The sequence below is a fragment of the Lepus europaeus genome, chromosome 7 (genome assembly GCF_033115175.1).
Source record: "Lepus europaeus isolate LE1 chromosome 7, mLepTim1.pri, whole genome shotgun sequence".
In the NCBI taxonomy this organism is placed as follows: domain Eukaryota; kingdom Metazoa; phylum Chordata; class Mammalia; order Lagomorpha; family Leporidae; genus Lepus; species Lepus europaeus.
The window spans coordinates 29,435,698-29,453,829 of NC_084833.1; the positions used below are offsets into that span (position 1 = coordinate 29,435,698).

The 18,132-nt window shown below is 41.5% G+C and overlaps 1 protein-coding gene across 1 annotated transcript in view; it reads right to left on the minus strand.

The window, feature by feature from the left end:
• TRIM44 (tripartite motif containing 44) overlaps positions 1 to 18,110 on the minus strand; it is a 127,001-nt gene extending 108,891 nt beyond the window's left edge. The window contains exon 1 of the mRNA XM_062196302.1: positions 17,219 to 18,110. Within this exon, the coding sequence (XP_062052286.1) occupies positions 17,219 to 17,887 (669 nt within the window). The 5' untranslated portion in view covers positions 17,888 to 18,110. The remainder of the gene's footprint in view (positions 1 to 17,218) is intronic.
• Between the last annotated feature and the right edge of the window lie 22 nt (positions 18,111 to 18,132).

Sequence of the window (18,132 nt, forward strand, 5' to 3'; positions counted from 1 at the left end):
TAGGCTGCTGGTTGGAACAGCTGCATCCCATTGGACTACCTGGTTTGAACTCTACCTCCTTCCCTTCCAATTCAGCCTTCTGCTGGTACACATCCTGGGAGGCGGCAGATGATGGCTGAAGTACTTGGATCCATGCCACCAACGTGAGAGACCCAGACTGAGTTCTGTGATTCTGGCTTCAGTCTAGCACACCCGCTTCTGTTGCAGGCATTTGGGGAGTTAACCAATGGATAGGAGAATTCTCTCTGTGTGTGTCACTCTGTCTTTAAAGTGATATGAAAATAAATAAAAATTTTAAATAATGAAGTAGGTCTGTATGTACCTGGATAAGCAAGATAAACTGTTGAATTCTAAAAAACAACTTGCAAAATGGCACACAGGAAAGTTTGAAAAATAACCTAAGACATTTTCTACAGCTGATATGTATGTATGTAAAACACTAGAAAATAAATTGTTGTGGGACTTAAAATAACAGTAGTAGGAGGGGTTTGGACTTACTTAAATGTATTCCTGTGATCTGCGTAATAACGATTTCATATACAAAAAAAAATTAAAAGAGGGAAAGAAAGAGGAGAGGAAGGGAGAAAGTGAAGGAGGAAGACCCAGGATTCACCCTTCAAATGCCTGTTCCCTTTTTTTTTTTTTTTTTTTTTTTTGCCAAAATGTAAATACAGGGGACTATTCCTGTCACACTTCAAAGAAATGAGCCAGCAGGTACAGAGGCAAGGTTTCTTCACTCGGTGTTCAGGCCTGGACTTCAGAGGATGTAAAAGCCCCCAAATCATATAAAATCTGGGCTATCCATGCACTTTTCTAGGCAAATGAACATCAGCTTTCCTCAGACTTCAGAAAAATTTAACTTTTCAAATATACAAAGCATTATGCAAAGAGAAAAGAGACCCAGGTTCTACTGCTAGTTCTGCTACGTGAGCTTGGGAAAGTCATTTTATATCTTTGGGTTTCTGTTTCTCCATCTGTAAATGAGGAAAGTAGACCAGATCATAAGGTACAAATTTGGAGTCTGCAGCCCACAGAACTATTTTCTTTGGCTTTGGAATGTTATACCACATTCATACTGGGAATTTTAATTTGCTGCCAACATTTAAATATCAAGAAATAAGACATACAATAAAGATTTCTAGCTTCTTTGGAAATCCAACAGGCATACCTACTGATCACATTTCCACATGGCAGAAATTGGCTGAAGTGAAGTGGCAGCTATCTGCTTTTGGCAAAGCAAGCTCTCCCTGGTTTGCCATAGCTACCATTTCTCTCATTTATGTTACCTTTCTGAACTCTGTAGTCATCTGAAGTTGCTACTACTGGAAGCAACTCTTCCTTAAAAGTGTTCATAGCAGGTGTTTGGCACAGTGATTAAGATGCCAATTGGGATACCTGGGTTCAAATCCAGGCTCCATTTCCCGTGTTCTAGCTTCCTGCTAATGTGTACCTTTGGAGGCAGCAGGTGAAGGCACAAATACTTGGGATCCTGCTACCCATGCCAGAGCCTGGATTAAGTTCTAGGTTCCTGGCTTTGACATGGCCCAGTCCTGGCTATTGTTGGCAGGTGGTCCGTGAACCCGGGGATGGAAGATCTCTGTCTCCATCTCTGCTTCTGTCTACCTGCATTCCAGATAAAGAAAGAAAAGGGTTTTCTATTTCTATGATTCCTTGTTTTTGAACAATAAGAACACGTGTATTCCTTTCTTTAAAGCAGTATAGAATACCTGATATACATAAATCCTTTTATCTACCCGAAAACACAGAAATAACAGAGTTCATTGTAATGTAAACACCCTTTAAAAATGGTCTAGGAGGTGAAACATGGAACACAGTAGTTAAAAGTGACATCAGAACAGGAAGTGTTTCTTGAGCATCAGTCTCTGTACCTTTATGACAGTCAGTCTAGCTTAATGGTAAAAATCAGCTGGGCACCAGAAGTCATTTATCAGCAGCAATGCAAATATCCTACACTGGTTCCTAAGTTCTGAAATTTGTATTACAAAAATCAGAAGACACTGAGTTGGAGAAGAAAAATGCATGTCCATTTGAGGTAGGGTGAGTTTCTCCTCCCATCCCACTGGCCTTGTGTTGATATCATACTTAAAAAATACATGTCAATCCAACTTTTTGTCATTTTTACAAAAAGATTTTGTTTAGAAGTAAGAGTGGAAGAGAATCCAAAGAAGAAATGTAGAAGTCCTCCTAAGGAATCAAATCAGAAGCAAAGTTTTGTCAAAAGGAAACGAAAATAAATTTTAATATCACCATTCCATGAATGAAAATTCTTTACCATCTTCTTTATATTACTTCATTCTCCAAACAATGAGCCCAATCCTACACTGGGCAACCAACCACCTTTAATGGCTCAGACCAAAATCATTCTTGGGCCTGAAAGAATCCATCAACATGTTTTTTTCAGAAATCACACTAAACAACATGCCGTATTTAACTACTCTTCACCATCTCCACTCTCCTAGCATAGTATAAGCAGCAATACTGCTCCCATTCTTGCTACCCCACAGTCTGTTCTCAACAAGGGAACTAGAGTGAAGTTTCAAGAATCGCAATCATTTCAATGATTAAAGTCTATGGCCACTCAGAATAAAATCTAAAATCCCGATCATGACCTACTTAGTAATATGACCATGTCTACTACAATTTTTCCCTACCCTGTCCTGATTCATTATATTGGTTTTTTTAAAAAAATATTTTATTTATTTATTTGAGAGGTAGAGTTACAGACAGTGAGAGGGCGAGACATAGAGAAAGGTCTTCCGTCCACATTGGTTTATTCCCCAAATGGCCACAACAGCTGGAGCTGTGCCGATCCAAAACCAGGAGCCAGGTTTTTCTTCCTGGTCTCCCGTGTGGTTTCAGGGGCCCAAAGACTTGGGCCATCTTCTACTGCTTTCCCAGGCCACAGCAGAGAACTGGACTGGAAGAGGCAGGACTAGAACCGGTGCCCATATGGGATGCCTGTACCGCAGGCAGAGGATTAACCTACTGGCCATGGTGTCAGCCCCTACTCCAGCTATTCTTTTTATCCTCTCAACAAGCTTGTTCCATACTTGATGTTTGCTCAGTTGAGCCATTATACCCCCAGAATCTTTCATCACTGATTTTAATGATACCTTGGTCACAACCTCAAGAAATTCCTTCTCAGATCCTTAAAAAGCCTCCCTCTCATTCTCTCATCCCAATTACTACCTATTCCCTTCCTCAGATCATTATTCATAGCACTTACTATTTGAAATACTATTATTTAATTTGCTCATTGTTTTTGTTCACAAAATATAAATTCCATGATACCAGATTATTCTTCATTTTTTCTAAAGACTTATTTATTTGAAAGGCAGAGTTACAGAGACATAGAGAGATATGGAAAGAGTTCTTCCATCCACTGGTTTATTCCCCAAATGGCCACAATGGCTGGGGATGGGTTAGGCCGCAGCCAGGAGCCTGAAATTCCATCTGGGTCTCCCACATGAGTGACAGTGGCCATCTTCTGATGCTTTCTCATGCACATCAGCAGGGAGTTGGATCAGAAGGGGAGCAGCCTGGACTCAAAGCAATATTCATATGGGATGCCAGCACTGCAGGCAGCAACTTAACCTGCTATGCCACAACATGGGCCCGATGATATCGAACTGATCACTGCTGGGTTCCCTACTGCAAAAGACTTCACTTGGCAAATTTTATGCCTTCAATAAACATATGTTGCATGAATCAATCAATCAAAGAAAAAATAAAACAACCATACCACCAACTTCAAACAATATATATATAAGTGTCTCTTAGTTACTATGCCTCAAGGAACTGCACCAAAAATTAAATGAAATGTGTAGGACATTTTCAGTACAGAACCTAGCACATGCTAAATTGTTGGTAAATTTAAGTTATCATTGTTATTGCTATTATTAATTGAGTAATACTATATTGAATGACAACGTAATACTTAGTACTTGGTACTAAGTTAGAGAAATGCTGAATAGAGAAATTGAGAAAAACAATGTTACTAATCAAAGTACTCCATACAGTATCTAGGAAGAAAACTTCAGGCAGAAGGAGAACAATGGTTTTAGACTATTAGGATAGTAAACATCAGAAGAATGTTTCAGTATGATTTAGAAAGCTCAAATATGAGTGGGAATAATTAGAGTACACGCAAAATGGGATGGTGGAAAGAACACATACTTTGGTGTCAGACTTGTATTCAAATATCAGTCATTAGCTGGCTAACTTTCAGCAAAACATGACCTCTTTGTGTTTCAGCTTACTCAGCTATAAAATGAGAATCATAACAATATTTATTGTGGCGTTCTGAGGAGCAAATAAAATAATGAATGAAAAGTATCTGGCCTTAAACCATTCAATAAATGGTAACTACTATTATTTTTCTTCCCTCTGAAAAGAGCCTCAAAATTCAACAAACTCTAGATTTAGTTTTTTTAATTTCAGCTGAGGGTTAGCCATTCTTATTCTTGACATACATGAAATCAAAATCTACCATTCAACACAGATTATACCCTGCCAGGTTCACACAAAGCCCAAATACAGACAGACCAGTCTGGGTACCTAAACAAACTTAACCTGACATCTCTTCTCATGACTATCGACTGAAAAGACAAGAAAGGCTATTTTACAACCAGAAAGGGTATACTGCCCCTGCTTCCCTTCTGCTTCTATAAAAATTTCTCACAGTTCATAATGTAAAACAGAATTTAAAGAGGACAACCAGTAAAACTTGTGAGCCTAAAATTAGACCTACCAGCTGTGTTTTGGTTAGCTAGTGAACAAGGCACCAGCAGGACACTGAAATATACAGCAGCTCTTCTCAGAAGGCAGGTTTTTCACCAGTCTATCTACCCACCAGATTAAAGCAAGCAGAAGGAGAGGGGGCTGAACAGTTTTCATCTAAAGAAACTTGGTGTCCAGAATGTCTACTGCTACCAGACTGACTTGTCTGGAACTGAACTCAGAATAGAATCTCTAACAGCAATAAGAATCACCAACTGCTGAAGACTTAATATATTCTAGACATCAAGCCCTTTACATCCATGATCTTGTTTTTGTTCCTCACCATAACCCAATGAGAAACAATTACGCCCATATTATAAACCAAGCTGCCACACATCAGAGAGGCTAAGTGAATTACTCAACATGACATAGCTAGTAGGTGGAAGAGCCAGGGCTCAGACCCTTAGATTGCAAAGCCAAGTGCAGCAAAGACTGATCATTCAACATTCTCCCATTTTTACCTAATAACAGAACTTCAGCTGTTGGCTGGACACACACTGGCCTGGAGAAATTACTTATTTCCCAGCCTCTCTTACAATTAGAAAAATGAAAGAATGAGTTCTGGCCAATGAAATATGAGCAGCAATTTGTGCAATTTCTTTAGAATACCTTTAAAATAAGAGGGTTGTACCCCTCTTCACTTTCATATGTCTGCTATTCTCTAACTTGGAAGTGCTGCCCAGACCTCCAAGAAACACACTGGTCCACAACAAGGACTACACTCTAAGGATACCACAGTGGAGCTGGAGAGAGCCTAGATTCCTGATAACTTCACCAATCTCATTGCCAACACTAGACTCCCTTTATATGAGAGAAATGAAACATCCGTTTGAGCTGTTATTTGGAATTTTCCAAATTATCTCAATTTTAGATGTAAAACTTAATCCTAGATGTAAAACTTAATCCTAATGATGCATAACTGTCTCTCAGTTCTTCACTAATTTACCAGATGCAGATAAGATTATCCTTCTTTGTATGCTTATCCAATATGTCACATACAACTACTACTCAGGAGGCAACATAGTTCTAGCCTTGGAAGAGTTTATAACACATGTGGGACAGACATGGAAAAAGGTAACTATACAGTTTGTAGTATCTAGTGCTACAGTAAAACATGCCCCCAATATCTCCCACTTCTCCTATCAGAATGCTGATTCAAGTCCTGGCTCCTCTGTTTGAATTCAACTTCCTGCTAAGGCACATGGGAAAGCAATGAATGACAGCCCAAGTACTTGGGTCCCTGCCACCCAGACGAGAGAACCAGAAGGACTTGGACTCGGTCTAGCCCAGCTGTGGCTGCGCATTTGGGGAGTGAACCAGCAGATGAAAGATATCTGTCACTCTGCCTTTCAAATCAGTAAATCTTTTTTTAAAAAATAAATAAAGGGGCTGGTGTTGTGGCACAGCAGGTTAAACTACTGCCTGTGATGCCAGCATACCATGTGAGTGCTGGTTCAAGTCCTGGTTACTTCACTTCTGTTTTTAAAAAAAGATATATTTATTTGAAAGGCAGAGTTATGGAGACAGAGGGAGAGACAGACCTACCTGCTGGTTCACTCCCTCAAATGGTCGCAACAGTCAAGGCTGGGCCAGGCTGATGCCAGGAGCTAGGAACTCCATTTGAGTCTCCCACGTGGGTGGCAGGGGTCCAGGTACTTGAGCCACCTTCCATTGCCTTCCCAAGTCCAGCAGGGAGCTGGACCAGAAGTGGAGCAGCCAGGACTCGAACTGGCACTCCAATATGGGATCCAGGACTGTAGGCAGCAGCTTAATCTGCTGTGTACAATGTCAGCCCAAACTGCTCCTGGCTCCCTGCTTCAGCCTGGACCAGTACTGGTCATTGTGGCCATTTGGGTAGTGAAGCAGGGGATGGAAGATCTCTTTCTCACCTTGTCTCTTCTCTCTCTGTAACTTGTAGTTCAAATAAATTTTTAAAATCTTATAAATAATAATAATGAAAAAAAACAAAAGGGCACAGGCTTTCTCTTGGGAACACAGACAAGGGTTACCTAACAACCTGCATACTACTCATAAGTAGTAAAGCCCTACACTTCTTTTAAGGTCCACCTCAGATATCACCTGCTCCAGGTAACCATTCCTGGTTCCAGGTCTCCAGCAGAAACTACTTTCTCTCGTTTTTCTAAACTCCCACCCCACTGCCTACTGCCTGTACCTCTCCTCTGATACCTGCACACAAATAAGCATGTGACAAGACTATCTTTCCTATTAAGACTATACACTCCACGAAGTAGAATCTTTCCTTACTCTTCTGAATATTTACCACACAGTTCACCAAAATTACTCAAAAATGATTCAGATAAATAAAATTAACTTTAAAATAAAAAAATCAGTTTCTGAAACTAATATATGCTATAGCTTGGTCATATAATGAAATTTTTTCTCTAATGTTCTTATTGAATCCGATCAAAAACTAGCTAACCATACCTTAAGTGAATTTAGTAATCAAATACTCAACAATAATCTAGCACATTACAGTATACATCAAAATCACTGCCCATATAGTTATTTGCTATAAAATTATTAATTGAGTCTTGGTATATTTGTGGGATTTTGTTTGGCTTTTCTTAATTAGTGTTCTAACATCTAAAAAGAGTATCAATAACGACTGTTTTCCCCCGATGCTACATTGGCTTGATATCATCCTAGTGATGGCACAGACACACACAGCTTTCAACTCTCCCAGGATCAGGCTTCTGTGTTTCTCACTTCCACCCCACATATTAGGACTAAAGCTTCTGCTCCCCCTATTCTTTATCTATATTCTGTCTCCCATACTGAGAGATTCATGAGCTTGTGTGTTTCCTCCTGCCACCCTACAAGTTTAGCACCTGGTGCTGGATATCAAACAACCAACAGGAGTAAGCACATGAAGCTGAATTAGTCATCTGAGACTGAACTGTAACCTCAAGCCAAAGACATACTCAGCTCTGTCACAAACTTATCTCTGGCTTCTCAGATCTGATGCAACAGGAGAAAGGGTAGGTATACCAATGGACAGTAGGCAAAGTGACCCCAGGTGGCAGGCTATGGTCAAAAAAAGCTGATGCCAAAGGCACACAGTGCTGTATATCCAAAGGAGCTTAAGAACTTTAAGTTGCATCAGCAGCCATACCATGAAAATCAATTGCCTGACAGTCTAAACATGGTATTAACTTATTCTATTTTGATTAAAAGTGTAAGGAAGAGAAAAAGAGGGTACTGAACTCAGGAAAAGAGGGAAAGCCTGAACCCTTTCTCTCCAGAGTTGGCTGTTCAAGCTTTGGGCTAAGCTCCGATGCTTTCCAAATACATGATCCCACACAAGTTCTTTAACTTCTTCATGCCTCCATTTGCTTCTTTTGTAAAACACATGAAACCTAATGTACCTCTAGGGTTGTCATGAGGATCAAATGAGTTAATATGTGTAAAGCACTTAGCAAGCTACCTGAATTACTGTCAGTGCTAGTTATTAATACTATTAATCATTTTGCATGATCAGGATGTGCTCAAAAGCAGACCAATAAATAAGGCAAAGACAGAACAAGGGCCGGCGCTGTGGCATAGTGGGTAAAGCTGCCGCCTGCAGTGCCGGCATCCATTTGGGCACAAGTTTGAGTCCTGGCTGCTCCACTTCTGATCCAGCTCTCTTCTATGACCCAGGAAAGCAGTAGAAGATGGCCCAAGTCCTTGGGCCCCTGCACCCATGTGAGAGACCCGGAAGAAGCTCCTGGCTCCTGGCTTCAGATCAGCGCAGCTCCGGCCATTGTGGTCAACTGGGGAGTGAACCAGCAGATGGAAGACCTCTCTTTCTTTCTCTCTCGCTCTCTGTCTGTCTCTCCCTTCCTCTGCCCCTGCCCCTGCCTCTCTGTAACTGCCTTTCAAATAATACATAAATCTTTAAGAAAAAAAGATAAGAAGACATTTTTAGTCTAGTATGGAGACATTACAAGATCCTTGATCATTGGATACTGTAGAAAAGAAGGTCAGAAATTAAAGGTATTGGAGAAGACTCCTTATCACCCAAAAACCCATGACTCCAGTCTAACCATAAGATAAACATGAGGAGCAGGCATTGTGGTGAAGTGGGTTAAGCTGCCACTTGGGATGCTCATGTCCTATTTTGAAATGTCAATAAGTTTCCTAGCTACTCTGCTTCTGATAAAGCTTTCTGTTAACACTGCTAACACACCTTGGAGGCAGCAAATGATGGCTCAAGTACTTGCATTCCACCACCCACATGGGAGCCTGGATGGAGTTCTTGGCTCCTGGCTTCAGTTCTGGCTGTTGTGGGAATTTGGGGAATGAATAAGTGATGGAAGATCTCTGTCTCTGTCACCCTGCCTTTCAATATATAAATAAATATTTTTAAAAAAGAATGTAAGACAAATCCCAAAAGAGGGACACCCTTCTCACAACTGACAAGGTCATCAAAATAAGTAAAGTCTGAGATACTGTCAAAACCAAGATGAGCCTAAAGAGACATGGTAACTAGATGTAGTATACTATTTTGGGTGAACTACTGGAACAGAAAAAGGACACTGGGGGAAAACTAAGGAAATCTGAATAAAATATGAACTGTAGTTGTTAATAATGTATCAGTACTGGCTCACTTAAAGATTTTAATAATAGGAGAAACAGGAAACAGAAAAATGCATATGGGGACTCTGTGCTTTCTTCATAATTTTTCAGTAAATTTAAAACTATCCTAAAGCTAAAAGTTCATTTAAATGTACACACATGGGCAGGCATAGTAGAACTGCAGGTTAAGCCACTGCTTGGGATGCCTGCATCTCCTATCAGAGTGCCCTAAGCTTCTGCTTCAGCTTCTGCTTATGCATACCCTGGGAAGCAGTAGATGATGGTTCAAGTTCTTGGGTCCCTGCCACCCACATGAGAGACTGGAACAGAGTTCCTGGCTTCAGCATGGCCTACTCACAGCCTGTTGGAGGAACTTGGGGGTGAAACCAGTTGCTGGAAGATCTCTTTCTCTCTGTCACTCTGCCTTTCAAACAAATAAATACACTTTAAAAAATAATGTTAGCAGCAAATCTCAGGTACTTCCTGTTCCTCTCTAATCCCACTTTGCAGCCAGTACTTTGTGCTTTTATCAGAAGGTACCTTTTATCCTTTAAGATAATATAAATAAAAGGTGTAAGTAAGTATGTTATAGCAAAGCTTCAACTTTCTGTCTCCCTACCAGAATTTTATAAACTGTCTATAGAGTCCTAGACACTGACCACTATAGGATACAGTACAGCATACTTTCACAGCCCCTATGCACAGCTGTTCTGAGCCTACGACTGTATCTTTCCAATCACCCTGCTACCAATATTCCCTCACTGATTCCTCTAGGCAGTTGTTCCCAGTATCACTTACCAAACATTCTTCTTCCCAAACTTACATCTAAAAGGTACACATGAGGGGAAGAGGTGTGGCTTCTAAACCTTTGGACTGGTCCACAGCAAAGAAATGTTAAAAAACAAACAAACAAACAAAAAACCCACAGATGTTATGTACTTGCTGAATTCTGCCAAGCACTTCTCCCTTTGCCACTTTATAAAATGTCACCTTCCCTTCAGGTGATCTTTGTGAACCTGACAAGTCCGTCTCAAACCACAGAACACAACCCATTAGTGTAACATGAAATGAATTTGGTGGGAGGCTCCAGAATTTTTTCAACAGTTTAGAATATAAAAACCTTCATATAAATAAATCCATGAACCAGATCAAGTTTCATTGTCGGATCTAATGATCCATTTTCAGGATGAGAAACTATGATGAGATTAAGAGAAATCCACATATCTGAGATGAGGAGTCATAAGGGCTATGAAACTATTTTTCTACGACACAGCTGGAGCTCATGCTCACTTCAAATGTGGACCCACAGAATCCTCTAGATACCACATCCCAAGGAGCTAACCCACGATGCTAAACTGTACTACAGCAAAGTCCAGAAGAAAAAGCCAAACAATGCTTTAAGAAGTGTCTACCTTGTCTCAACAGAGTTCACTTCTGTCTACTTGGCCTAACAGGTTGCCTCTGGCCCTGGTTTCCTTTTACTCTACAGTCGCCCTGGTTTTCTGCCTATTCAGGTCTACTCTGAGATTCATTTCTCTCTCAGCAGACCTTGGCAACAATTTGGCCTTTTGCCACAAACACCAGTTACTCCCAGCCTAGTTCAGCACTGAAGTATCAAAACAAATCACAAAAAGTCCTCCAAAATACAAACTGCATAGTCTTTATATTAATAACAACATCTAACATTTACTGTGCACTGCCAATGTGTTGTGTAAAAGTCTCTTATTACTAAGTCACTTCATTTTCTCTCTCTCACACATACATTTATTTCTTTATTACATCCACTATACAGATAGAGGAACAAAGCCAACTGCTCTGAAAGTTTCTGTGTTTCCCCCTTCCAATCTAGCTTCTTGATAATGCACACACTGGGAGGGAGCAGATGATGGTTCAAGTCTTGGATCCCTGCAACCCACATGGGAGACCAGGATAAAGTACCTGGTCCTGGCTTTGACCTGGTCAGCCCTGGCTAGTGCAGGAATTTGGGGAATGAACCAGCAGATGGAAAAGCCCCCCCTTCTCCCTCTCTCACTCTATCTTCCAATAAATATAAAACAAAATGTTTTCAAATGCATAAGTAGTATACTTGTAATCCCACTAAAAGTCATAACTCCATAAGAAAAATTGAGGAACATTCTACAGAATTATTTGGCTAGTACTCCAGAAAACTATCAAAATAATCAAAAACAAGAAAACGTAATGTGGGGTCCTGGATAGGAGACTGGTATAGTAGTCACAAGGGAAAAACTGGTAACATTCAGTATGATTTATAGATTAGTTCGTAACATTCCAAGGTTAAGATAAGCAGAGTACAGGAAGCATCTCGATATAAGGACATTTACTGAACCCAATACACTGGTCTGTGCAGTGGATTAGGGGTAGAAACAGAGATGGAAGGGAAGTGGAGAGTAACAGAAAGGAATGGACATTTAAAGAAGATCCTCTCAGTATAGATTTGAGACTCCTCTACCCTTTTACTCCTGTCAAACAATAAAATCCCAGAGCAAATGTAACCTAAAAATAAACTTGTCCCCCTCTCAATCTCCAAAGAGGACTGTAGGAAGTGTCACCTTGGAGCTGAACAAAGAACAAAAAGGGGTTAGGGGACAGAAAATTTGGTCCAAGAAAATTCAAGAAATTAGTTTAAGGCCATTCTAAACAGGTTGTACCCTAAGGCCAGAGCAGCAACAGATTCAAATCTCTCAAAGGACACAGCTTTATTCAAGCTTGGGGAGTATCCACAAATAACTTTTTAAATAAAGTCAATGAGAAGCTACTCAGTCAAACATAACCAAGCACAAAAGGTAATAAAGAAACATGGTGGGGGAAAGGGGCACAGATATCCACAAAAATCTTCATATACGGGAATTATCAGAGGTAGATTATAAATCAACATATTTACTGTTCTGAAAGGAATATAGGTGATTGTTACAATATCAAAAAATTATGAAATGATAATGGTATAATTAACAAATTTTACTAATACATTTGAAAATTTAAGCAAAGTAGACAAACTTGTGGGAAAATACAACTTCAAAGCTAAGAAAAAATAGACAACCGGACAACCCTATAAATATTACAGGAAGTCAATCATCAAAAGCACGGTATCAAACAGTAACAAATCTACCCACCCCCCCTTCACTCTCTCCAGGTCCAGATGATTTCCAAGGTTAATTCTACCAATTACTCCAGGAAGAATTATCCCAATCTCACACAAACTTTCAGAGCATCAAAAGAGAAAGAGAGCACGTAAGAAACACACTCTGCCTTAAACTGTGAAGCTAGCATAACTTTGACAGTAAAATTTAAGGAAGACAATAAAGACCAAAAAAAAAAAAAAAAAAGAAAGAAAGAACAATTAATTACAGGCCAATTTCTCCCAAAAGTATTAATGAAAAAAATCTTACATAAACTCTTAAAAACGGACCAACACTGTGGCACAGAAGGTTAAGCCTTTGCCTACAGTGCTGGCATCCAATATGGTTCAAGTCCCCGCTGCTCCACTTCTGATCCAGCTCCCTGCTAACCTGCCTGAGAAAGCTGCAGAGGATGGCCCAAGTACTTGGGCCCCTGCACCCATGTGGGAGACACAGAAGCTTCTGGCTCCTGGGCTCTGGATGGCCCAGTTCTGGGCTGTTGTGGCCACCTGGGGAGTGAACCAGCAGATGGATGGAAGATCGATCTCTCTCTCTCTCTCTCTCCCTCCCTCCCTCCCTCCCTCCTTCTATGTACCTCTGCCTTTCAAATAGATAAATACATCTTTTTAAAAATTTTTTAGTAAACCAAAACCCTAAGGATATTTCATCATGATCAAGTTGAGTCAAGTATATCTCAGAAACACAAAGTTCTTAAAATTATACATATTACTTAAAGAGATGGAAATAAGACCACATACATGCATATACCAACATCTGCAAAAAGAAACACTTGAGGATAAGCAAAAAACTAATAAAAGTGATTAAAGGCCAGTGCCACGGCTCACTTGGCTAAGTCCCGGTTGGGGCGCCGGGTTCTTGTCCCAGTTGCCCCTTTTCTAGTCCAGCTCTCTGCTGTGGCCTGGGAAGGCAGTGGAGGATGGCCCAAGTGCTTGGGCCCTGCACCCACATGGGAGACCAGGAGGAAGCACCTGGCTCCTGGCTTCGGATTGGTGCAGCGTGCCAGCTGTAGCAGCCATTTGGGGGGTGAACCAACGGAAGGAAGACCTTTCTCTCTGTCTCTGTCTCTACTTCTCTCTCTCTCTCTCACTGTCTAACGCTGTAAAAAAAAAAAAAATGATTACAAACAGGCAGTATGAGAACCAGGTAAAAGGGACAAAGGCTTTTGAGACATGTGAACACATTACTGATTTTTTAAATTTAATTCTGGTAAGTAAATCACTAGTGTAATTCCTCACATTATCAGAGTGAAACTAAATAATTCTACTATGTGCAGAAAAATTATATTTGATATCTACACAAAATTAAGAAAAACTATAGACATATCACTCTTCTTTGTGATATACTGTAAATTATTCCTAGATTAGGAACAAGGCCAGAATATGCACTATCATATCCACTCAACATTATACTGGCAATCCTCTCCAAAACAATAAGGGAAGAAAAAGCAAATAACAGGTATAAGGATTGAAAACAAACAAACAAAACTGGCTCTCTTTGCAGATAATATAAGCATATATGCACAGTGAAATCTACAGATAAATTATTAGGAGATACAAGAGAATTTAAGCAAATAGCTTAATACAAAAAAATAGTATTTCTATCTACAACTAGAAAACACAAATTTTAAACATTTTTATAATACCATAAAACTATGAAGTCTCTAGGAGTAAATTTCACAATGTACATACTTCAGAAAAAATTTATAAACTTTATTGTGAAACAATAAAAAGACACAAATAAATGCCACAAATTTCTTTTTGTAATGGTATTAATTCTCCCTACATGAGTTTATAAATCCAGTACAATATCGAGGCTTTTTTATAGTATGGTTCTAAAAAATGTAAAGGCTCACAACTGTACAAGATATTCCTGTAGGAAGGACCACTTCTACCAGAGATAAGGAATCTTAGAAAGCTACAGTAACTAAGAAAACATGTTTTTGCACAGGGATATACCACCAGAGCAACAGTACTGAATAGAAGAGCCAAGAAACACATGTATACACACACAGGCACTAATGTGATCAATGCAGAAAGGGCAGGTTTTTCAACAAATGGTGTCTGAGCAACTGCCTGGCTATATGGGGAAAGAATGAAATCAAGCCCCTATTTCTACTACACAAAAACCAATATTAAGGGGAACAAGACCAGCAGGAGGGAGGGTAGAGTGGGAAGTATCACTACACATTTAAATCTATTTATATATGAGTTACATGAAACTTGTTCATCTTATATAAAAAGTTTTTTAAAAAAAGGAACAAGACCCCCCCCCAAAAAAAAAACCATAACCATAAAGTACTGATAAATTGTATATTAAGATGAAGAACTTCTACTCAAAGCACAATTTTGAAATAAGAAAATCACACAGGAAATATCTGCAACTGATATAAAGAAGTCAGAAACAAATATATACAAACGGTTATAAATTATTAAGAAAAAGACAATCCCATAGAAAAATGACCAAAAGACTGACTGGGTACTTCACAAAATAGGAAAATGAAAGGTACTCAAAATCATTAGTGTCCAGAGGAATGCAAAATATACCAAAACAAGATACCATTCATGGGGCTGGTGCTGTGGTGTAGACGGTTAAGCCCAGGCTTACAACTCTGGCATCCCACACTGGAGTGTGGTTTCCACTGCTTGGAAGGCAGCAGCGGATGGCTTAAGTGTTTAGGCCCTGACCACCCACATGGCCTAGATGGTACTCAAGGCTTCCACCTGGCCCAGCCCCAATCACTGAGACCATCTGGGGGAAAAAGATAGCATTCATTACTTACCCACAAAATTGGCAAGAATTAAAAATACTGTATTAGCAAGTGTTAGCAAAGATATAGAGCAACAAGAACTCTCATATACTCTTCAAGATGATTCAAACTGGTATAACCACTTTAGAAAACAGCTGACGACATCTAACTCTATTGAAGATTCACATTAGTCTATAACCAAGCAATTTCACTCCTAGGTTTCTAATCCATTTAAAAGTATATAAATGTGCATCAACAGACATGACTAAAAATGTCTGTGCCAACACTGTTCACAACAGCCAGAAACTCCAGCACCTGAGAATAATTAATTAAGCATTTATCAGGATGGGCATTGTGTTTAGAACACTTGTATCCCATACCAGAGCACCTAGTTCGATTCACAGCTACTCTGATTCTGATCCAGCTTCCTGCTAATGTGCCTGGGAGGCAGCAAATGAGAGCAGCAAGTACGTGGGTTCCTGCCACCCGTGTGGGAGACCCAATGGAGTTTCTGGTTCCTGGCTCCAGGCCTGGCCTAGTCCTAACTGTTGTAGGCATTTGGGGAGTGAACCAGTGGATGAAGATCTCTTTCTCCATCACCCTGCCTTTCATGGAAATAAATAAAACTTAAAAAGCAAAGCGTTCATCTATGACAGAATCAGTAACTTGTGGCAAATTCACAAAATGGAATTTGATACAACACTGAATATGAACAAACCACTGCTGGTCAGTGGATAGACCTCATGAATATAATGTTGAGAAAATTAACCAAAAACAATACCAGCAGTGTCAAGTTCTAACACATTTAGGAATGTGGTAAAAGTATAAGTAAGAAAATTATCACCACAGAAGCCAGAATAATAGTTACCTGTGGGAAAGAGAGATGGTTAGAACTAGAAAAGAGCATGGGTGGGGGGTGGGGGTGGGGGGGTCCAATGTTTTATTTCTTAACCTCGGTGAAGGATACATCAATGTTTGCTTTATCATTGTTAGAATGGGTGTATGTTTTTACACACTTTTTGAATCTAAGTTTTACAATCAAAACCACATTCACAAAGGGAAAAGTTTATACAGGGAATTTTCATTATCACAATATTTGTTACCCAATTCCAGCAAGTGTAAGGTTGCTTAGAAAAGCAAAGTTCATATGGCAGCATTCACTAACATACTGATCACTGTATGAACCAGTCACTCAAACTTTCCTCCTGGTTAATATTAGCATTTTTCTCAATGATTGTAAACACCCACAACATAAGTAAAAGGCAAATCACTTGCAGATTCACTTCCCACAACTTTTCTTTAAATGTCTACCACCGCGTAAATGCTATTGTAGAGAATCATCAAGGTCCAAGATAAAGGCCCCGACGGAGGACATGGGAGCCTCCACGCCACCCCGATTTGGCGGTCATCCTCTCACCTCCTTTCTCACCAAGTTTCAAACAAGAAGAACCGAACGGGAACTCAGGGCACACAACTTCCTATCAAAATCACCACCTTGGAATCTCTTCACCTCAGTGGAACCCCCTGGTCAGAGTCACTTGGCAAAAGCCATGCCTTCCCGGTTTCCAGGTACACAGGGCCACCGTCATGACCAGGAGCCCTAAGTCAAGGCACCAGTCTCAACAACGACAGTGCGGTGGAAACCGGCCTCAGCGAGATCAAAATTCCCAAGGAATACTTCACCTGGGAGCCACAGCCCGGGCGCTCGCAGCTTTGCAGAAATGATATACTAGATGCTGTGTATAGAAGTGTTTTCTCAAGAGTCCAGGACTTTCAAGCAGTTCAATCAAAAAAAAAAAAAAAAAGCGCATAAACACTGTTCCCAGTAAGCGGAACAGACTACAAGGTTTTAGGGACACGGTCGAAGCGCAGTGTGGTCGCGGCTAAACCACCTGGGTGGAAACCCAGACCTGTGCTCCGAAAGCCTAATACTTACTCTTAGTTCTTCGAAGGCTTCGTCCAGGGTGGAGAGCTGGTGACCCTGGTGAGCCCCAACGACAGGACACAGGACACAGATGAGCTGCCTATCCTCCTGGCAGTAAGTGCTCAAATCCAGCCCGTGGTCTGGACACTTCCTCTTGGCCACTCTCTCCGCTTCCATTTCTATTTCCGGGTCAAATTCGCTCTCTGCCTCAGTTTCTCCCTCCGCCTCTGACTCCCCTTCCTCCTGGTTGTCTTCCTCCGCCTCGCTTTCTTGCTCGTCCTCCATCTCCTCCTCGCTGTCTTCTTCACTCTCCTCGTCGCTCTCCTCCTCACTCTCCTCCTCCGTCTCGCTCTCCTCCTCCGTCTCACTGTCTTCCTCAGTCTCGCTCTCTTCCCCGGCCTCGCTCTCTAACTCCTTCTCCTGCTCCACCTTGGCCTCGGATTCTTCCTTGCCCGCCCCCTCCCCGTGGGCCCGCGAGGTCCAGGCCTGGGCGCCATGCACGTAGTCGGCCAGGTGATGGCTCAGGAACTTCTGCCTGTGCGCCTCGGCGTGGCGGCGGCAGAAGCAGAAGCCGCATTCGCGGCACACTTCCTCGGCCCCCGGAGCCTCGTCGGGCTCGCACTCGTCACACGTGCCGTCGTGAGGCAGCTCCTCCAAGGCCGCGCCCACTCCGGAGGCCATGTGGGTGCTGTGACGCGGCCAAGGCCTCGGGGCCTCCGCGCTCGCCGCCGTCCCTAGGCGCGGCCCCTGCCCGTCCTCCGCCCCGGCGGCAGGGGTCGGGGTCGGGGTAGGGGGTCCCTTCCCTGGGAGTCGCCGCCCGTCTGGGCCGCAGCGAAGCCTGGGGCCGCGGCAGCCCCTCCCCGGGCCAGGAGCGAAAGCCCTTCCCTCTGGCTCGGCCAGCTGCGCGCAGCCGCGGCGCTTCCTCT